Source organism: Pygoscelis adeliae, unplaced genomic scaffold (assembly GCF_000699105.1).
Source record: "Pygoscelis adeliae isolate BGI_AS28 unplaced genomic scaffold, ASM69910v1 Scaffold108, whole genome shotgun sequence".
Lineage (NCBI taxonomy): Eukaryota > Metazoa > Chordata > Aves > Sphenisciformes > Spheniscidae > Pygoscelis > Pygoscelis adeliae.
The window spans coordinates 4,666,754-4,682,276 of NW_008825498.1; the positions used below are offsets into that span (position 1 = coordinate 4,666,754).

Below are 15,523 nucleotides of genomic sequence, written 5' to 3' on the forward strand. Positions count from 1 at the left end.
TCCGGCGCCGGGGCCCCGGCGCCGGCCCCCGGCCCAGGCCCGACATGGGAGGAAAGCTTTTACGACCACCTTCTGCACAATATAAGGCAATAACGAAACCGTTTCTGCCTAGCTTCCCCTTTGGTTTATAGATCGACTGGTGACAGCGGTAATTTTGTGCGATAGTTTCAGTGGTATTAGTAATATTTGGGCCTCCTGAGCGGTACTGACAAAATCTTAATTCAGCAGTATGGCTGTGCGCTTTTCTTCCGGAATAAGTAATTACAAGAATGTCGTTATAGCGAAATAGTAATGCCAACAAATTTCTCCAGGTAGGGAAGACTTTGGACCTGTCAAGCGCATCTATCGCTGACCTCCTTTGAGCGTAACTCTTGGCAGGTAAACAACAAACAAAGTGCTGGCAATACTTTAAAAACAAATGGATTTGTAGAGATTATATTTTTCCAGAATATGTTAATCTGTGAAGATTATATTAGTTCCTAATAAAACTAAGATTCAGGCTAGGCCTGGTCTCTCACCCCATATCAAAGATGCGGGACAGGGGCTGAGGAGAAATGGGTCCTTCACCTTCATTTTCCCTGCCTCCTGGGGACTGTCGCTGTCTATACCGTTGCTAGATGTTCAGAGGAGATCACTAGGTGGGGAGATTTCTGAGACCAGTGGTTCACCTATGCCTCCAGCATTTCAAAACTATTCAGGCTTCAGACGTCCATCAGAGCTGCTGCTTGTATCTGCCTGTGATGGACAGCAAAAGGCAATGCCCGTGCCACCATCTGAGCTCATGGTTTGGAGGGGAGAGAGGGAACTGCGGGAAACGAAGCTGAAGCTCAGCTCTCTCTTCAGGTGAGGATGAGTAGCAAACCATCCTGTGATTCTGTGAAGGATGCTGGCCCTGTTTCCTTATTCAGGATCTATTGCAATTACTGTTAACTAAAAATGCTAGTATCTTCCTAAGCAAAAGCAGAGACAGCAGAGCAAGAGCCAATGACTGCCCTAAATACCTTCTTTTTAGACCACATGGAAGCAAAATTTGAATGCCTTTAAGTACCAGATCTGAAACACTGAAGGGAAGCACATAGAATCATAGAATTATTAAGGTTGGAAGAGACCTCTAAGATCACCGAGTCCAACTGTCAACCCAACACCACCATGCCCACTAAACCATGTCCCTAAGCGCCTCATCTACACATCTTTTAAATACCTCCAGGGATGGTGACACAACCACTTCCCTGGGCAGCCTGTTCCAATGTTCAACCGCTCCTGAAAAAAAAGGCCCAAAATGTAAGAGTTAAGTTGCCCGGGCTGGGATATTTACTGCCCATGCTTCAGGTTGGGAGAAAATCTGGTGGAAAAGGCGGAGCTCCCTGGGCAGGGATCTCCCGGAAGAGGACAGGCCTGGGATTTGAGGCATTGCAGTAAGATGTCCTCTTCTAACCATGGCTGTGCTAGCTCCGGAGGTTACTGCTCCCCTGAGCTCATCACTACTCTGTTCGAGGCTGCTTAAGGGTTAGTTGAGCTGTTTGTGGGCTGGCAAACAACCTACTATTTAAAGTGATTAACTGATTATCTTCTTCCCTGAAATGAAATAGGAAGCCAGGCTGGTAGATCTGAGTAGGCACGACAGGTAACAAGCGGCAGGTGGTGGCAGTAACCTCTTCAACAGTGCAAGTACAGCCAGAAGAAGACACAGAACTACACCTAAAGTGGTAAATAGCCTGCAGAACGCTTCTTGTGTTTTTTTGTGTCAGTTAGGACTATACCACAGCTGTATAGCCAGCTTCAGGTGTGCCCTATCCATGCCGTGAGAGTGCATTAAAAGGAGGAATTACAGAAGCCTCAGTTCAGATGCTGTGCAACCACCTTGTGTTAGTCATTGGGAGAGAGGCAGCATGGCCTTCAGCCTCAGCATGCAAGAGGCTGGCAGAGGGCAGAGATGGCCTTCCAAGTCTTTTCAGTCTTCCTGTATGACTTCAGCAAAGCATGTCCTTATGCCTCAATTTCTCAATCTGTAAAAGGGGAGCAGTTTTTAATCACCAAATAAGGCTGCTGTGAAGTTAATTTAATTACTGCAGGTAAAGAGGGTTATGTCCTTTGAAGGCAGGTGTTAAACAAAAGCAAAGATTTATTGCTAAAGGAACATGATAGGTCCATTTGAACTTTGGGAGACCACAGTATTTATCGATTAGTAGCTTTTGGCAGGGGGAGAAATTGCGCAGATGACCTCAGGGAAGTAAACTACAGGAAGGTGTGTGTGAAGGCATTCATGCTCTTGCTAACGTTATTGTAAATCTTGATCCTTTAATAAAGCTGTGACCTTGGAGTTGACAACTAGTACACCACGGAGGAATATATAGCATGGCACCAGCCTTGTAAATCATATGTAGTTTTTGTCATTGACATAGACAACACATAAAGAGAAATCAGGCAGCTGAAGTTTATGAAACACATTTATTTGAAGGAAAGCATTTTAAATCAGACTTTTTCGATGAAATGAAACCAATGGCCCTGCCAACTTTTTATTCCTCGTGATAAAATGTGTTTGTGAAACGAAATCTCAACAGTGAAAACTTGTAGAACTGCTCATAAAATTTTGTTGTTTGCAAGGGGCAACTGCCACTGAAGAGGTACATTTTACATCACCTTCGCACAGCTATTGTACAACTTCTTTTTGTACAACTATTATTTTGGTTGCTTGCTTGACAATGCTGCTGCTGCTGCAAGAACAGCACATCTTGCATGAAAAGGGCAGGGATTTGTTCTGTGGGAGCAGGCAAAGATGGATGTGAGCAGAAGGGAAAAGAGAGCAAGCTGTGTAACTGCAGGGGGATCAGAAGGTGCCACATGCAAGGGGAAGGACATCTTTTGCTCTTGCCAGTTGTATCTGTATCACTACTGTCAAAGAACCCTTGCAGCCACGGACAAAACTAAGGATGACACTCCTATGGTGGTAGCTTATTTCATACATATAAAACATTCCCTATACATTTTTTACACGTGCAGGAAGCCATAAATCCAATAACTTTTTCCCTGTATTTTTGGCTACTCTGCTCTGGCAGACCAGATTTTTTCTTTTTGAGCTACTCAAATGTTCCCGCAAATTCCACGCTTTGGAGCAGCACTGTCCATCTTTCTGACGGAGGAGTCTTCATTCCCAAGGACAGTTCTCAAAGAGAAAGGAGAGCAACTTTCCCAGGCGCATGAAACTTTGAATCTTTCTTTTCTCAAAAAGGAGCCACTTTCTAATTCCAAGAAAAACTAGTAAAGACCTGAAGTCTATTGGGAGTTTCCTTGTTAACGTGATACCATGTGATTAAAGCTACTTTAATCACTGTGCATGCTTCTATGCATGAACATGAATTTTAATTTCTTACAGATCAACTGCATCTTTGAAAGATACTGTTATACTGTACATGTAAAAAAAACTACCTACTTTTTTTAATTTGCATAGGAAGAATACAGGTTAGTTAAAAGACGCTTTCAATCTCTTGAACAAGTTTCCATTTTTTAATAATAAACACAGTATTCACTTCTTGCTATCCTTTCAAGACGCCTTTCACTTACCTACTTTGCTAATTTTGAGTCTCATCTTGCACTGTAAATGGAAACTTATGTGCAGTCCTTGACAGTAGGTAGTATGCCCAATACTGTTTTGAGGGGGGATTTGTTCCAATTTGTTTGGTTCTGTAGCATCTGTTGTTTGTCATCTACCTCCAGCATTGCATTGTCATCATCAATGTACACAAGACTGGCCTGCTCCTGGAACGGAGCTGCAAACAAATAGGAGAGGCTGCTGTCAAAGCCAGTGTATCTGTATGCTGGACCAGCAGCGAGTCAAGGACCATTGTATTTTTGTTACAGAAACTGACAATATTTTCTTTTATCCTTACAAAAAAAGAACACATTTTTTAATGAAACTGAAATTTAATTTAAAAAAATAATTTAAAAACAAAACAATGCGTAAGGAAAAAAAAATTAGTTCCATGCAGGTTACTAACACTCCATTAACTGCAAAAGGCTAAATTTTAATGACCATGTTTATCTACAGAACGTGTCCTTCTACTCTTCTGCAGTAGTCCTTACATGCTGTTTGGATGATTCACATGCACATATTCTAGGAATGACCCATCTAGAACTCTTTCGACAAGAACTTCTCCAACAGTGTTTATGTCCTGAAAGAAGAAAAAAAAAGGTTATTTTATTGAATATCAAGACAGTAATTAATGTGTTAATAGATTTCATTTTGACTGCTTGAGTTACCAGTCAACAAAATACTGGTTTCAGTGGGTTTACATCCATGTTTAAAGTTTACTGCCTAACTTTCTACTCCTTAGTGGTAAACACTGCAACATAAAGCAAGATAAATCATTATGAACCTTGCAATAAATGAGAATGTCAAATGCAGAAACAGAGTAATTTCAGTGACTATGCAAAACCCAACAATACTAATGCTCTTTATTAAAGAGTCCAATTTGGTGATGCATGTTATATTACTGTGTATAGAAATATATACGATTATGAAGCTATATATGTGAGCTATCACTACAGTGCTATCATACGTAAGCCTGTTTCCGCCATGTGCATGGATTATAGGTTCAAATTATTAAGATGGTTCTTCACCCCTGCCCTCCATTTGGACATCATTTTCTTTAGCGCTTTTGCACCCTTTGAAAAAAATATTTTTTTATATCTTTCTTTGGGATTTTGTCTGGATGAGTATCAAACATAAATATAGGAAAGCATTGACTAATATTCTTGAGAAATTCTAACAGCATGTTAATGTTATTTTACAGCCCACTCAGACAGCAAACAGCTGTAGCACCTTTCAGAAGTACAACCGTGTCACCTCAGGTTCTTATAGAATAAAAATGGGTTGTTGAAACAACTGTCATTTAAAGTACGTAGGTTTTCATTTGAGGATCTCCAAGTCATTTATAAACATGAGTCAGAAATGAGGTAAGGGAGTACCTTTCCCTTGTCCCACCATTAGACAGCAACAGAACTGAGGACAGAATCCCTAAGTTGGCACCTCTGAGTACCAGACTATGCTGTTTCTGTACACATCTGCCACGCTTCCTGACTTTGTGGTGCAGTTATCTGCTCAGTTCTTTCCATGAGTGATTGTAAAAGGTGTGGAAGAAGATACACATAAAGAAATGGAGTCCAGTAGTTTGCAAATACCATTACTCACTATGTAGTCTTCATAATGGGGTGTATGTCTGAGTTGAAGATGGCTTATAAAATTTCTGCTGAAATAGCTTGGATCTCTCCCAGGTGTTAAACAACAAATTGGACAACACTATAAATAAATGGAAGGAAGTATTCAATTTTCATCTCGGAGGTTTTACAGAAGAAATATTATCAGTGTTTAAAAAAACAGAAATGTGAAATAAGTGGATCTGTTATGGCCAAATGGCATTCTTTGAGCAAGACGAATACTGCTAGGCACAGTGCACTTCCAGATCAACTGTCAATTATGCTAATCCCTGCTGTGTAATTTGTGTCTGCAGACATCCCAAGGACTGTCAACCTATATAGATCTGGTGGTTAATATATTCCCTCCTATTAGCTACAAGAGAACAGTCATTCAAAAGCATTTGTTTTATCCAATACAAAATTTGTTTATCATCCAAACAATTCATGTATCCATTTGTTTATCATTCAAATAATAAACTAATAACAAATAATCCATTTCTTTATCATACAAGCCACTGTTTGGATGATAAAGCGCTACAAGAAACATACAGGATTTCTCTGGTCATCAATAACAAATTAATTCATCTGCGTGCTTACAACAGAAGGGCCTGAAACACTTCATCAAAAGACAAGCTGAACTACGTCCTGTGGGTTCTCTGTAATATAAAAGTTGCAGTTGCTGCAACATTTATTTCTTCAAGCAATATCATGAGAACACTCTGTGTATGCTAAAAAGATGATGATCATGGAATACACCTTGTGTGAATATGCTACGTGTAGAGTAAAAACAGCTTTATGACATCTTACGGTAACAAACATTATGATACAACACCCCAAAAGACCCTATGCCTTTCTTAGAACTAAAAGTCCCATGTGTTTATTCTAAGTTTGAAGTGAAAAGGTTGAAACAGCTGTGCCAAATCACTTTTTCAGGTACTCCTGAAATCCTGAAACAGTTACTCCAAAGGTATTTCAGAATTAAAGGGGAGGGTCAGTGTGTCAGTAGCAAACAACAAAGTGCACCTCCCAGCATGTTCCCTCCCTTTGCTTTGTATTAATGATGTGGTGTCTAGAGTTTATAAACCAACTGAAGCAGTTATGAAACCAGTAGGACTTAAAAGATCACATTTTCATTTCCCTGCTTATAATTTTTACATTATTTGTAGGCAAACATAGTTCTAAATATTGTTTTTTACATTAGGTTTCAAAGAAATGTGCAACAGAGGCTGTACAATGCATATTACTCACAGGTCTCTCAGGATCAGCTTGTATATGCAACTCTGAATTGACCAAAGGATTTAACAATTTTCTACGTTTTAAGGCTTAATTCTGCCCTACGGCTACACAATACAGCTATTTATGAATTTGCCCTGAGTGAAAAAATAAGAGCTTATAGACTGATGGGTGTAATAAAAATTATTGACAATTATTCCAGTTGACCAAAGTAAATACAGAGTCTAATCTGAAAAATACAAAATTTGGCAAAATGTTGCGCATTAAAGCATTAACTCAGACAAAGGTGAACACAGTATACACTCTGAGTCAACGTTTCCTTTCATTTACTCGGAGCGCTGGCTCCACGATAACTTACTAATATGATCGTGGTTAAAGTGGTGAAAACTAACCTGCAGTGTAAAAGGGAATGGAGCGGGTTTCCCCCATCCCACCCGCTGCAGGAAACGGCAGCGTTGGTTGATTTGTCTACAAGTCCTTCTGTCTGTAACCTCTCTAAAACACCTCTTCTGCGAGATGTGAGAATCGGAGTCTGAAATGCCTCGGCAAATAACGATCAGTGAAGTCAATTAGGCTTGTCGAGATCTGAGTCTACACCCTACGGACCTCAGTCCTACAAACAGGGTTACAGTGAGACCTCGCAGCCCCCGAGGACCTTCAGAATGAAGCCATTTATGTGAAGTTATCTTAACTTTAAAAAAAAAAACCCACAAACCACTATGACAGACTCCTGTCTAAGGCCACATAAGCAGTTCTCAAATTAGAACCTCAAAACCCAGATGAGAATACACAGCAAATGCTGCACAGAACCCTGAGTTAGGTCAGTAGGAATAGCACATACGGGATTTAAAAGCAGGCAAGTCACTGAACCTAATAATGCTCATCGTCTTGGCTGTAAGTAACTGTTTGTTGTATCCATCATAAGACTTCCTACACCATTTTCAGTGCTCCTACCAGCACTCACAATGCTAGGAGTGCTAATATTTTAAACATTATGTGCATACACGCTTGTCTGTGAGAGGTGAGGAGAGGGAATGAATATAGGTATGTTTTTCCTCCACTGCCAAAAAAAATTAAACAATTAATGTATTTTCTCTTTGTCTGTTATCTCCTATCAGTAATGCTTGCTAGAATTAATCAGTTTAACACGTGGATTCAGTAAGATATATAGTTATGTACATTACCACTGCTCTCCTTTCTGATCCGTGGTAAGTGAGACAGTGGCCCATTAGCTCATCCTCATCCACTTCGCACTGGCAATAAGGACAGGAGTATCTGGGAATAAGAGGTAGTATATTGTTAGTGGATGCAGATACAACCGATACATTTTCAGTACTACAAGCAATAAAAGAAGCATTCAGATTTCTTTGGCCAGGTATCATTAGGAGCTTCTTTTGCCATAGCTAAAATGCAGCGTGGGTGTATGACATGTACCTGGGTGTGATGTACGCTATGCTGGCAAAAGGTCAGCCTTGCTAATGGACGCTGCGAGCAGTGCACAGAACTGTGCCAGCGTGTCAGGATAGCGATCCCGAAAAGCACTCTTAACATCACCATGACCGTAGAGAAGAACAGATGAAAATACCAAACACTACAACTATAGACGTTTGATAAAAGCATCATTTAATCGCTGTGATACACTTGGAGCATGCGTGACCAAACTGCCAATTCTCAGGAGCCCTCATTAAGTATCGACACTTTCTTGCGGAGGATTCCTACTTAGTTTTCAGTACAGGGTATGCTCTTGTTGCATGGTGGAGACGCTGTTTTCAGGTTAGTGCCGCTTTCAAATGTGTGTGGATAAATGTTCAAGTTTTTCTGAACATCAGAAGAATAATAACTGATGAGGAGACAGGTCTTCTGAGCAAGCAACCTGAATAACGTGTCATTTAGGAATTCAAATAGCAAAGAGTATAGGGACTTTAAATTACATAACTAAAAAAGCATTTTAATAATGATATCAAAATTGCTCCTAATCATTAATGGACAAAACTAAAGGCCATTGAACTTCAAGACCTCAGTCATTCTAGAATTGCTACACACCTAATCGATTGCTCTAACAGGTCCTGCCCTGAAAGAGAATGAAAGGGACAAAGAATTTGAACTTTTGACATACAACACACATATATTCTGTAAATATATATATTCTCTATATATACTATAAGTATATAAATAATAAAAGCTGTCAGTCTTCTTAATTCAAAACTATTTCTGAAGAACAAATTATTAGAAGACAGCCAATTACATTTAGATTACTATTAGTCTTATTCATTCTGGAAATAAACAACTTTTTCAAGGAGTTTTATTTGAAAGTAAATATAATTCTCCCCCAAGAAAAATAGCAAAAACTGCTGACTTGTCAAAATACAATTGTTTCTACAAAACAGGTCACATGGAGCTAAATTCTATCAAAATCATACTAACTGCAAGTAAAATGTATTATTTTGTAGTCATACACCAAAAAAACCTTAGCGTCCATTTTAAATACTATTTGAGTATTATAATGTAAAAGTATTAGTAGAGGATTCATGTTGAATTCTATGAAACAAAACAAGTTCCAATTAAAAAAAAAATTAAATCAGAGAATTCTTCTACCAGTTTGAGTTTACTGTGTTGGGAAAACAAACTCAAAAGTGCTTTTACGATGTCATCAACACTGAGGTCTACCTTGTTACAGCATCTCCAAGCTCCTGTACAGGTCCGTATTTTTCTATATATTTTTCACAAGTTCTTAAATGAGCTCTCATTTCACTCAGACATACCTAAGCAATGAGAAGAAGCAGCTTGTTATGTTTTATACCACGACACGTTCGCGCTGATACATCATTGTGAATATTTTCTAGTTCAACCCCGATTACAACACTGTGGCTATACCTAGGGAAGAATACACATCTCCTCCGGCTACTGGCTCAGTTCCTCAAGCGTTTTGTTACTGGTTCAGTATTGCTCTAATACATTTCATAATAACAACATTCAGCTTATGAGACTGAAGTCAATTTGAGTGAAATAATTATTGGTTTGTGGTGATTTTATTTGTCCCCTGCGTTGGCCCTTAATATTTTGGAATGAAACGTGGCAGGCAAAAGGGAAACGTTTCTAGTTTGGGGAGGGGGACCCTCCCAGTTCACATCTTGCTCTGTTTTTTAATGGTGAAAATCTAGACCAACTCTGTTAAAACCAAAAATATTCCAACATGAGGGCCCGATTCTGACCTCAGTGAAGTCATCAGCAAAACTTTTTTATAGATTCATTAAGGATAAGATTTGGGCTTTATATTGCTGCTGCTACTGGCTGTCCTATTTCCTTTAACTCAGAACCTCTGAATAACAAACCTGGTGAAGCACAATCGTGAGGTATTTTCTGTGACGAGAAAGAATATGAAATTATATGAAGTCGCCATGTTGAGATATTAAAATATTATTTGCACAGAAACAGTGCAGAGACAGTAATATTACTTCTAGGTTATTCTATATTCTTAACCTTTAAACATTGATGACTGGTTCTGGTGAATCTTGGTGAAGAAATTTAATATAACCCTGTCCCAGATGTCTGTGCCACGGCTCTACTACAAATGACCATCCTGGCTGCAGATGCAGCAGAATGAAAATGCTCAGGCCACAGTCACTTAATTGCAATTTCCACTCCCCAAGTGGAAACTGCAAATGAAGTTAGGTTTACACTAACACAGCAATCCATGCACTGGTGCGACTGAGGCACCGCGGGAGCATTTGCCAAGGGTAGTCTGCCAAATATCAGAAACACCACACAAAGGTGTCTTGGCACTATAATGCATTAAATGCACCCTCCTTTTCAACATATCTTGGCGGTCTCACTGATGGCTTTATGCAAGAAATACAGCCAACACTTTCTGCAGCCACAAGAAAGATTATAAACCACTGCAAATATCCATAATCAGGTCACTTGTGCTCTGCCACTGAAGAGCAAAAAGCAGTACGTAAGCTCTAAGTATTGAGAAGCCTAGCTAAGCCATACGTAGCTCAGCACCTCTTAACATACCTGTTACAATTGGGTTCCTTCTGCAAAACCCGATTTTAAAAAAATATTGAAATTAAATTCAGTATTTAGCCACTGTTAATATCAAGGTGTTGCCGTTCATGCATTTCATTGTTAGTTTTAAGCAGATTTTTCCCAAATAGAAAATCCGTGGCAAAAAGGTAAAGAAGCAATAGTGTTAACAACAAATAAACTTTTTTGCTGCTTTTCTCTGTAACTCCCCACAACCCTGCAAATAGCAGTCTTTCTGAAGTTCACACATTTACTTGCTGTTTTACATTTTATGGTATTTTCACACTTCTGCTGCTGCTAGACAAGAAAGACTTAAGGGTACTGTTTTGCAGTTAGCAAGACAGGAGAAATTATAAAAGCCAGATGTGAATCCGTTCGGAGAAAAAATAAGAGGGAGTCAGATCTAAGCTGTACAATCTTCTCCCACAAAACAACACAGGTATAAAAATATGAGGGGAGAGCAGGACTGAAGAGTGTTCATTATACAGAAAGAGGCACAGAGTAAATATTCACAAACATGGGAGAAAATACTTGGGTTTATATGAATTTTCAAGTAAACGTGTATTAATTCAATCTTGGTTAACTATTTTTCCTCTTGATATATGCCCTGTCCTCCACCACAAAGTCCTGTTAACCTTTTGCTCTGCACCTTGTTTTGATGAAACATGACTAACGTGTTCCAGTTCCAACAGTAGCATTTAAAACTTCGTTTGCATGTGAGTAAGTGATGTTTCAAAGGCTTTATTTAGATTTAAGGAAAAAGGCTCAGTTTAGGTAGCTTTACCAAAGGGGGGCAGGGTGTTTTTAAAAAAAAAAACCCACAAAATTTTGTATCTTTGTCCTGTATTTTAACAGATGCAATTGTGGCCAGGATTTTTATAATTAGGCAATTGTAGTACATAAAAAAAAGTGATTTGTCCTTTCTCTAGCCAAAGCCAGCATAGGGAGTCAAGAAGATTCAGCTCCCATAGGTTTAGGCTTGAGCTTAATATTTGCAATGGCACTGGCAGAGTGTTTTAGAGCTCTTTTAGATATGGAACTTGATAAATCACAAAAATTTATTCTTCCATCATCATGCTGGTGGAGTTTCTCTGTTTAGACATGCCCTTAAAAAGGGATCTTAATAGTGTTAGTTCTCATGCATGGATACATCTCGGGAATTATTTAGTGTTCAAGGCTGCAAACCTGTGTTTCGCATTCTGTGCAATTTTGGTATGTGTTCTCCATCTTCTTGGCAATATCAGTGGCTGGAATTCCTTCAGAAGGAAGATAAGCGCGGCAGTAAGGGCACGTCCACGCATTATTCTTTAAACTTGCAGAAATACAGGAATGACAGAATCTATACATAGAAAGAAACGAAAACAAATGTGATAATCCCCCCAAAACATGCTTCAAATAAGGCAGGGCATATAAAAAAGACTCAAAATTTTGCACCAAGTGCATCCCCGGTGTAACGTGGCAGGATATTTGTTCTTAGGATATACTGTTAAGAAGATTGTGGGTATCGTTCCTGCAGCCCTACTTGCGTTAAGGGGAGCACTGAGAACAGACAAACTGAGCATCCTGGTACCACTGAAATGTATGTGACTGTGAGGACTCATTTCAGAGCAGAAGCGAGGAACCCATCCCCTGTGGGCTGGGCAAAGCCTGCAGTCCATGATTTCAAAACCTGCCTTCACAAGCAAAGATTATGTCATTTTGTTGTTATGTCATGTGTTGCTGCTGGACAACGTCACAAATATACATACTGATAGCTTACTGTAACTCTTCCTGAGCCCATAAACAGAAGAATACTCCATGCCGCTCCTATGATGGACAACAATCCAGGTTGTTAAGATGAGGGAATTTCTCCAATACGTGATGAAGTCCGGAGTTGGAGAATTACACTCGGAGGTTTTAGGCAGCAGTTGCAGGGAAAGTGTTAGGTTGCTGCGTGGTAAGTGGTTCGCTGATCTAGCCATCACAGGGTTTGGACTGGATAAAGGCATACCTACCTCTGGGAGTGTCCAAGCCACTTCACTTCTCTGGTTTTAGTAATAAAAGCAGATTGGATTAGTCGTCACTGCAGCTGCTTTTGAAAGCTTTTGTCAGTTACGGATATGACTGACAAGATAAGCTTTGGTGAATCATCCTGAAGAGATTTAAGACATTACTGCCCTTCACTATCTGAGCACCATTGCAAAGCCCCAGTGCTAATGGGACAGGAGACGGCCTTTCTTTGCATTAGATTACGGCTTCCCATCACGTCGAGATAGGGATCTGAAGGGTCTCAGGTAGAGTGACAGCCTGGGGCTGCAAGGAAGGACAAAAGAAAGGATGCACACTGACTGCTGGCCCCTCTGGCTTTGGAGGAGCTAGAAGGAGCTGTTGTGCTAGACTGCAACCCACAGTGAGCTCATCGCTCAGCCTGGGTGAGTGCACAGACAGCAGACACACAAGGGTGAGGAGGTGGCAAAAGTCCTTGCACCTCTACGATAAATTTGCATTTGTGCCCCTCTGCTAAGTACCACAGCCCCGCAGCAGAAGCAAACTTGTGTCTGCAACCCCCCCAGCTGCATGAATGCAAAATTTCACCCAAATAAACTGCTGACTTCACACTGAAACAGGTAAGGAGCAGGAACATCTTCGTTTTTGCCAATTCTGCTTGGAGATTTAAATGTAGTAGCTTCCAAAAGAGAGGCACCTAAAACCATAAATCACTGCGGTTGTGATCAGCAGATCACTCAAACCAGCTAGCACTGGTGGTCATGCTGTGCCAATTTAGGATGTTGCCACCCGCACCCTCCTGTGCTGCCCCTCTGTTGAATCATAGAATCATTTATGTTGGAAAAGACCTTTAAGATCATCGTGTCCACCCATAAACCAAAGGTTATCCACCTTTCCTTCTGTCTCCTCTCCCAACCCTCCAGCCCAGCAGAAGGTATCGTGCTTATCTCTCAGATACTTCTACTCAGTTTGGCATTTGAGTGCAAATCCACCCGCTTTCCCAGTTGCTAAAACGCTAACCTTTGCACCAGAGCTGCTAAGTCACGAGTCCACATTGCCCCCACCAGCTCTGCTATGTAGATAGCAGCTCCAGCAGAGGAGTGGAGTTGGAAGCTGAGGCAAAACCTTCTTCAGCCACTGTAAAACAACTTGCCAAGCTTGCCAGTGCACTCTGCAACAGCATTTCTAACATACTTAACAGCCCGTGATCGATCTATAGGAGGATTTCAGATGTAATCTCTTCTGTGGAAGCTTTCTTCATACATAGCTCCACGGAGCCATGTAAAATACAATCAAAGCCTAAGTCAGACAAAAGGTGGTATTTTGCAGTTACTTTACAGAAGTATAAATGATTACACAAAGTGCAAAGAGAGTACAGCCAAGACCCAACACGCTCTCTGTCCAAGGATAAACTCTGAACTGTTACACACGGTTTGCCCTCGGGCAGGTTTTAACTTAGATTATTCCTGTACTTTAGACAGGGTTGAAAAGGTTTCTTTGTTTCCCTGAGGAACAGATGAGTCTTCTATAAATAACCCTGTATAAGGTTCACACATGCTGTCTGAGAGCTTTCCCCTTTTAATGTCACAAAATATAAAATCAGATTACCCTTTGCCAGCTTGTTCACCCTCCCCCTAAAACTGTCAGTAGCAGGAAAAAAGTTGATATAAAGGATACAAGGATTGGTGAAGAACAACTACACTGATGCATTATACACAAATAGTCTTTTGCTATTAGTCAGTGATTTGTTCAGTTGACTATGAAAACAGTTCGCAAGAATTTCACGTTCAGCAACAAGAACCCCTCCACCCTTAACCCAATTTATCACTCTGCTTTATTTGCTCAGCCCGTACCTAAACAGGTAAAACAAATAAACAAACAAAACTTAAAACAGTGCAGGCAGATGAAATAAAGCCTAAGTATCTCAGGATATTGACCCTGAACATTGCTAAAGCCCTACTTTTCTTCCCCTTCCATTTAGCCTCCAAACAATCACCTCAAGTCTCTAGTTAGAGGCTGCACAACGCTTCTCAAATCCAACAAAAGCTAATACATTAGTCCTTGCAGATCCTGAGGGTGCTGTAAACAGTTGCGTTTTTAGAGATACATACATGTGTATGTCTCAGCTCCGGAGCACATAATTTTCCATGATCTGTGACCTGGTATAAATAATAAAAACAAGCCTCGCCAGGTGAATAGCAGAAAAGGTGCAGCTACTTGCCTGGATTTCTGTTGAGAAGGAACTCTGCCAAGTTGCCTATAGTTTCTCAGGCCAACAAGTTGTCCTGGAAACTAAGAACGGGCTCGGGAACATGCTAGGAAGCCTTTTATCCTTTTTAATTATTTTTTTTATTTTTCCAAAATTATTCGTAAACACTGGCTTACATCATACATCTGACTGCCGTCACCACTAGAAGGATGCCTGTGCCAGGTGCCACATTGTAAAGGGTGTCGCTAGCAGATGGTTCACATTTGTTCTTGCATTTTACACCTGCATACATTGCTCTGTGCTGATTCTATCTGGGATCTTTATGCTATGCTTGCATCTGGACAAGACTGAGATTAGGGGTGAGACTCCAATTATGGCTCACATTAAATTTGTGGTGAAGGCAACCGTGAGAAATACTCACTTGGAATTTGAACCAGAAGAACACACTCACTCTAGAACAGCTGGTTTTACTCAGGGACTTTTTCAGCGGTCCGGAATAATTGGCCTTACCCTAAAGCAGCTATCCCAAAAATCGATTTTCTGGCATATCCTAACCTTAAGCAAAGTTAGCTGGGATATTTCTAGGTATTTAACAGGAAGAAAAAAATGGAGCACGGGCGTCCCAACCTCTCTCTGCGGTCAGCAGAGAAACAGACACAAGGTAATTCAGTCTTGAACGGGCTGACTCCGGAGCTGCTTACCTGTGCCCACCGCCTACGGAGGCACGCGTACAGCGCTGCTGCTTCACCCTTACCTATTCGTAAATGACTGATGGAGCCCGATTGCTCTCCTTTCAGTCCGTTCAGAGCGGACCGTCCCCCTCTCCCTCGGCTTTTCCCTCAGGCCTCTCCCCGGCCGGGCGAACCCCGGGTGTCC

At 40.7% G+C, this 15,523-nt stretch overlaps 2 protein-coding genes across 2 annotated transcripts in view; both read right to left on the reverse strand.

Moving 5' to 3' along the window:
* The window catches only part of RNF138 (ring finger protein 138, E3 ubiquitin protein ligase), a 13,535-nt gene extending 9,949 nt beyond the window's left edge, over window positions 1-3,586 (reverse strand). Inside the window, exon 1 of the mRNA XM_009331475.1 lies at window positions 3,562-3,586. Within this exon, the coding sequence (XP_009329750.1) occupies window positions 3,562-3,586 (25 nt within the window). The remainder of the gene's footprint in view (window positions 1-3,561) is intronic.
* A 490-nt stretch (window positions 3,587-4,076) lies between these two features.
* Window positions 4,077-15,523, reverse strand: part of RNF125 (ring finger protein 125, E3 ubiquitin protein ligase) — a 12,659-nt gene continuing 1,212 nt past the window's right edge. The window contains exons 2-6 of the mRNA XM_009331476.1: window positions 11,638-11,791; window positions 9,094-9,188; window positions 7,611-7,701; window positions 5,189-5,296; window positions 4,077-4,169 (exon numbers count right to left, since the gene is read on the reverse strand). Of these exons, the coding sequence (XP_009329751.1) occupies window positions 4,077-4,169; window positions 5,189-5,296; window positions 7,611-7,701; window positions 9,094-9,188; window positions 11,638-11,791 (541 nt within the window). The remainder of the gene's footprint in view (window positions 4,170-5,188; window positions 5,297-7,610; window positions 7,702-9,093; window positions 9,189-11,637; window positions 11,792-15,523) is intronic.